The sequence below is a fragment of the Pinus tabuliformis genome, chromosome J, assembly GCF_031772625.1.
Source record: "Pinus tabuliformis cultivar Carrire ecotype Pingquan chromosome J, CPIR1, whole genome shotgun sequence".
NCBI lineage: Eukaryota > Viridiplantae > Streptophyta > Pinopsida > Pinales > Pinaceae > Pinus > Pinus tabuliformis.
Genome location: NC_142295.1, coordinates 150,706,652 through 150,714,118, shown reverse-complemented (window position 1 = coordinate 150,714,118; position 7,467 = coordinate 150,706,652). Strand labels below are relative to the sequence as shown.

The 7,467-nt window shown below is 33.7% G+C and overlaps 1 protein-coding gene across 1 annotated transcript; it reads right to left on the bottom strand.

The window, feature by feature from the left end:
- Positions 1–2,134: 2,134 nt before the first annotated feature.
- LOC149226077 (putative aquaporin PIP2-8) lies at positions 2,135–3,982 on the bottom strand. The gene is made up of 4 exons (XM_089380096.1): positions 3,691–3,982; positions 3,232–3,527; positions 3,010–3,150; positions 2,135–2,269 (listed from the first exon to the last, which is right to left on the bottom strand). The coding sequence occupies exons 1-4, from the start codon at positions 3,980–3,982 to the stop codon at positions 2,135–2,137; spliced, it is 864 nt and encodes a 287-aa protein (XP_089236222.1).
- Between the last annotated feature and the right edge of the window lie 3,485 nt (positions 3,983–7,467).

Below are 7,467 nucleotides of genomic sequence, written 5' to 3'. Positions count from 1 at the left end.
AACCAAGTTGTTTGTCAATCATATTTAAAGATTTCCAAAACCAATAAATAGATTCTCGATAAAACTCTGAATTTATTTTGTACACTCCATCGTGTTTGAAAACAATGAAAATTGATCCTAATATTATATAATTCATCTCTAAATAAATATTAGAAGCTTGTTCACCTTCACATGCAGGAACTTATGGTTGTGACGGGGTAAGATTCCCGTTATATTTATATGCTAAGGTACTAACTTGCCAAGTCTCAACATTATGAGTAATAATCACACATATATAGTAGCTCTTTCCCAACAAAATCTCTCATTTTTATTAATATTCCACTTATCATTAAAATCTTTTGATATGCAATTTATTTGGTTTGAACATCTATGTAATTGGCTTTTGAATGTTGTTATTGTATATCATGGAATTTTGTTATTACTATTAAGAATAGTTGAATATATTAAATAATTAAGTTGGTATTATTTATTCTCTTCCCATCATATAATTCATACATCATCAAATCGTTTATTTGATTATTCTTAAAATATTGTAAATATCAGTTACTTGGTTCAATTACTTATGACTTGTCTCATTCAAGAAAGATACTTTTTTTGGAGGGTTTGTTCTTCCTTGATACATGTCTAATGGAATCTTTCTATTGAAAATTTTAAAAGCTTTCTAATATGGATTAGGATTACAAACACAAAAATTGAATCCTTGATAACCCCATGTTAATCTTATAATCTCTTTTCTTTGGAGGATTTGTTTTCCTCTTAATATGCTTAAAAATAGAATCTTTTCATTCAAAATTTTAAAATCTCTCTAATATGGATTAGGATTATAAAGACAAAAAATGAATCTCTATATAAGTTTCATGTTAACCTTATCATCCCTTACTATACCCTAAATATTGTGTGACTATATTTGTATTGTTATATTATTATGTAGGCTAGAACCCCTCATAAACACATTTTATTATAATTGTACAATTGGTCTCTCTCACACACACACACATAAAGAAAGAGAGTTATTATATAAAACAAAAAAATGTCATCAAAGACTAAATCAAAGTAGACAATAATACAAGAAAACCACAAAATATGTAATTTTAGATGAATATAGTTACGTTTTTATTAATGAGACACAAATATTTTATACATTTATATAACTTCAAACCTTTATTGCTAGACAAGTTTGTAAACCCTTTTTTAATATGTATATAACTCAATATAAAAAATAAATATTGCACAAAATTTCTAATGAACGGCTAATTACATCTATCTAGCATCATATTAATATTGAGATAAAAGAACAATAATGTCAAAAACTATCTAATGAGAGGAAGAATTATACTCTCCTTAAACATATTATTTTTGTTATTTGTATTATTCATTATATTTACAAAAACACAATCAAATTTGCTGTTATTGGAATGCATGTGTTATCTATTGATATGAAGCATTATACCCTCCTTAAATATATTATTTTTGTTATTTGTATTATTAAATCAAAATAAATAATTTGTTTCTTTAGGTCCGATAGACCAATGTTTGGTCTCAGCCGACGTTAACCACCACCACCATCATCACCACAATCAAATTTGATGTTATTGGAATGCATGTGTTTTTTTATTTAATTTGTTTTTTTAATTTAAGTTATAAGATATTCATTGAATTACTTTTCAATAATAGTTCCACAATACAGCACTAAATATTCTAACCATCATTATGGTTCACATCGTAAGGTATTACTTATTCTTACATAGGATTTACTCTTAAATGGTTTTCTTAAAAATCTATTTCGATAAATGAGTATGAAAAGCTGTTATTTCAATTTAATAGATAGTATTAAAAAAAAACTACATCCTTTAACATATTTATTTACGCATATCCTTTACATCTATTATGGGAAAAACATATTATTATTGATGCAATAACGTTGGATCCAATCCAAAAGATATAACATCTCTTTTACGTGCTAATCCACAGTATTTCATATGATTAAGGCTTTCACAGAAGAAGCTAGTCTGCACTAATCAGTATTCTCTGTTGTTTCTACTTTGTGTCATCTATTCTCTGTCGTTTCTACTTTGTGTCATCTAGTGTTAGAAATACTTCATCTTTGCAACCAATTTCTCCCGGCAATGCCGAACTATGTGTTGGCGTTGCTTCGGAAAGATCCCAAAGAGGATCCCAAGGCGGCCTTGATTGCTGATGCTCTCAAAATGTACCCGTGGTAAGAAGCAGCTAATGCAGCTCCAACAAAAGGCCCTACCCAAAATATCCACTGCACATAGAACAGTCATACTCATTAGGCTTGTGGATCAGCTTCAGCAAAATATAAATAAGATGGATTTATTTTTCCTTAAATACTATGCTGGTAAATTTTATGTGTGAAAGTTACATTTCCATAAATACAAGTTTTATGTACGAAAGTTACCCTTTCTATTTTATTTAAAGAATTTACTTCATCCAACACTGAATCATAAAAAAATATTTGGTTTTTTCAATGGTAATAAGTTAAATTATTTTATATATATTAGCATAACTATATAAATTAGATAGTCAATAAAAAATAAACCAGTACTAATTCATCATAAACCTTCAAATTCTTAATTTATTATATATTTCATTATATTAATATTTTAAAAATTATAAAAAATAATTAAATTAAATTAATATTTAAATTAACCATATATACATTTTTTTAAAATTATGAATTATAGTGTTTTCTCTATTTAGTTATGAAAATTCTTAATTAATTAATTAAAAAATAAAATAAAAAACATAATTTTTTTAAATTTGAACCTTTAATTAATAAATAATTTATAAAAGTTTAATTCATCTTATTCACATAAAAATTATTAATAATTAAATTAAAAATTTTAACAACTTTATTCTGAAATAATTTTACTTCTATCAGCCTAATCAAGTCTTACATTACATTATCTCAAACAATAATTTAAAAAAAATCAAATCTTACCTTACGTTATCTGAAACAATAATTAAAAAAAAAAAAACACTTACATGATCATCCCAAGCTTGTTTGTGGCCATAAATTACGGCTGCTCCAAAGCTCCTTGCTGGGTTGATGCCAGTCCCAGTGATAGGAATGGTGGCCAAGTTCACCATGAAAACAGCAAACCCAATAGGCAACGGAGCTAAGACCTACATAACGAACGCAGGTAAAATAAAATTCCTACCATTATGTAAATACAAACAAACAGGTATAGGTATGCATAAACGTACAGGAACATGGGAGTCCCTAGCACTGCGCTTGGGATCAGTTGCAGAGAGAACAGTATAAACCAACACGAAGGTACCGATGATTTCAGCACTTAGACCCGCACTCTTAGTGTATCCATGGTGTACATAATTAGCGCCACCTCCGTATCTATAATATAAACTCTTCTGTGAAGCTTTAACCAATCCAGTCCCACAAACGGCACCCAAACATTGGGCTATCATATACAGAATAGCCCTGGGAAAGGAAACCTTCCTTGCTAAAAACAGGCCAAAAGTGACAGCAGGATTGATATGCCCACCTGACATCAAACAAAAGAACAAACAAAACAAACAAAATTCAGAATCTAAACTACAATAGTGTCAAAATATAAACTACAATAGTGTCATGTATCCTGTGTTGGTCCGTTTCTCTCAGTTCTAGCATTAAATAGAATGGACCACCATCTTGGAAGGATTACTGACCTGAAACACCAGCAGTGCAATAAACCAGAACAAAAATCATGCCTCCAAAGGACCAGGCAATTCCCTGCACCCCAACGCTCCCACAGTCTTCTAAGGTCCTGGAGTGCCCAATTACAGTGGCAATGGTGATATAGAGAAATAGTAATGTGGCAATAAATTCTGCTATCAGAGCTCTGTAGAATGACCAAAGCTTGAATTCATCAGTATCAACGAGAGGAGCAGGAGGAGGGTCTTTGTAGTCCTTGGCTACAAATCCCTGCCTCTCAGATTCCTTTCCTTCTTCCTTTCTCATGATTGCTTGTATCGAAGCTCCTGTGCAATTAATGGAATCAAACGGCCTTTGGGATTGTACAAGAGGTGAGAATTGAAGAGGAGAGAAACACAGATCCCCGATGTGGCAGAAGCACTGAATGGATGTCCTTCATAAGGTTTGAGCTCAATGGATCCATCGAGTTATATGGATGATTCCATGGAGTTGTATTTATTGTGTGGATCGTAGATTACTGACATTCGTAGGCATGAATACCTCTGTATTTCTAGATATATCTAGAACATAGAGATTATGGATGGAGGTTGATCTCTAGATATCCTGAATATAAGGAGGGTATGCCACAAATGTACAGTCAAGATACATGGGATGGCCTGTTTCAAAAAATAAAATATAAACAGTAAATCAAATGATATATCCGTTTACCCAGCCTGTTGTGCTGTCGTGTCAGAAGCGCCCGAATAGGGTTTGTAAAGGGTAATAACGGTCCGCGTTGTGTCGTACTGGACTCTGTCGCTGTCGAACATTCCAGACAGATCGGCAGTTGAATTGTTAATTGCATAACAGAGCTAACGGTGTATGTGGTAATTGAAGTGTAACGGGAAACTACTGTCGAAGTGGACCCGGTAGTTCGGCATCTACAACTAGAAACCCCTCAACATAACGGGATTCGGGGATTTTAGTATGGTGGAACTGAACAAATGTTAAAGCTGCTATCGAACAGGGATTTTGCTGTGAATATAGATATGCGGTACATTCATGTTCATCTTCATATTTGGATTTCAATTGTAAGTTTGCACAAGCTTGCACTAATGTATTTGTAGGTCAAGCTCTAAGCATGTTGAAGGTCGCGAAGGCGTTGTGTTGTACGTAGTCATCACAATGGTCACCCACAAGGTAACGCCATAGAAGGAAATCTGCATTCAATAAACTACGTGGCAATGATTTGTGGGAGAAACAACGTTATAAAGAAAAAGAAAACATAAAAACGTTTTGATGTGTAAGTAGTCCCGTTCATGCGTTTGAATCGGTAAATTGAAATAGAAGTTCGGTAGCTTATATATATATTTATATTTATATTGTAAAGGGAGAATGGGAAGAATGATGCAATTTAAGGTATTCATATTAATGATTTTAATTGAAATTTTAAGATGCAGAATGTATCATTCAGAATAGTGAACGAGTTTGTAGACAATTAAAATTAGGAAATTATATATACGTAGAAAAACAATGAAAACAACGTCTCATACAGAAATATAAGTTCAAGGCATATTTTTATTGTTCAAGAATTTATGGGATTCCATTTCCACACGGTTGATATAGGCATACATATCTATAAATTTATTGGCATAGATTCTATAAAAATTAGGGAGCCAAGGGTTTCATAACTATCACACTAGTGGCAACAAACTGATATGGGGTTTCATAATTATCAGAATAGTGGCAATAAATTGACATATATTTTAGTATTTATGGTTTTCACTACTAAACAATCTCTATTTTGATAATAAGCTTTTATCACCATGGCCAATCTAATTCGTGATCTTTTTAGTTACCCATGTGAATTATAGGCTTGGAAAAATTCTTGAGTATGAACCTTCTCAAGATCTACTCCACCTTCATCAAACATGATGTAATGATCACTTGCACCTAGATTTTCCATGTATATATTAGCAACATCAACTGAGTGTGAAATAATTTATCTTGTTGTCACCTACTGCAAAATGTCTTTTGAACTACCCAAAGTACAAAAGAGCATAAAAGTTTGCAGTCATCTTCCAAACCACAGAAGGATTCAAAGTCCAAATAGGACCACCTCCATTCAATAATACTTAGAATAAGCTTTCCAACGGTATATGGAAGTCCAAAAATGGACTTTTGGATCAAAAGATATGGCGTGTTGAAGTTTAAGGGTTTTGTTGCCTTTGAAATGAAGTAGAAGAGTATATTAGAGATCCCACATATCGGAGGTCCCGTAAATCGGAGGTATCGCAATATCGAAGGTCTCGCAAATCAAAGGTCCCACAAATCAGAGGTCCTACAATATCGGCAGTTGGCGGGTCCAGGCCATATCGCATATTGATGATCGGTGTTTTCAAAATATCAATATTTAAAAAGTTGTGATCAACGAATGCTGATAGTGTTAAATCCTCGGGATTGTGCCTTTAGTGTTGAAGCACCGAGAAAGACTAAACATGAATTAACAAAGGATTTTAGCGAAAAACGAGAGTAGGTTCGGGCTTGTTCTCTCTCCTCTAATGGGACGCATAGCAATGTAAGATTGGTTCTGATAAGAGACATATGGTCAAGAAAGATACGTTTCGATAAGTGATGCTTGGTGAATAGAGATCGGTCCCAATATGCCACATGGTGGTTGACATCATCATGACGTGACAATGCAATAGACACGTGGCAGGCAGATTCAACATTTTCATGGGTCATAAGAGGCCAAAAAAGGTGACACATGTCACCACTCATGAGGTGCCACATAGAAAAGCATGATGTCAAATTGCAAATCGATGTTTGGAGGTTGAGGCATGTTGTTGCATCAAAGTAAAATCTCCTATTGAAATCCTTCGATTGAGGGGCTCTGAGATGAGGGATAACACACGTTCAGGAAGAGTTAAAGAACCAAGGGCTAAGGCTAAACATAGAGGGCTAATCGAAAATCAGTGAAATATCACATCACTCAAAGTCGAAAACCCGATAGGAAATCACTGATAAGGGGACTTCGATATAAGGGATGGCCCATGGTTAAGAGGAACTTAAAGGACTAAGGGCGTAAAGCACGTTACTCAGGAAAACTAGCCGCCCCGCAGGAACAAAAGGCCCTAGCACTTTATGGATAAGCACCTGGTCACTGTCGTCAGTCTTATGAAGAAAAATGTTGGAAGGGATAAGCAGATAGGGCTTGTCATATCCGAGGTCGGCAATCGGAAAATTTGACTGTTGCACCACTATGAAGTTTGCAACTTAGGATTTCTCTAATATTACACTATGGAGACACTACAAGGCATATTGGGCTCTGATAACATGATATAGGAAGTTAAGGGGATGGACGAGTCAGCAGCTGTGATCTCGCGACACCACTAAGACCACCACAGTTGATTTCTCCTAGCTCTAGAGAGTTGGGAATTCAAGAGGTTAAAGAGGAAACAGATAGGCAAACTGGCCAGATCATCGTGGTAGAGATGTAGCTTGATTAAAGGCGATTACAGGGATGGTTAAGAAATATTTTCTTCACTATCATTCAAATTTTCTTATTCATTTTTATTTTGTATTTCTTTCATTTTAAAGAAAGGAATAAAATCATGGTTGTAATCATTTGGGCAATAGAGCTATCACACGTTGAGATAGCTAGTCGATTAGACATCTAGAGGTCTAGCTAAGATATTTGTAATTTTTAATTCTAATCCCCCCCTCTCCGTATAATTAGGGGGAAGAAATACTTAATAGGGGTTTGGAATTCTACACCCGAGGGGTTCAAATTCTATGATTCCACTTTTGGT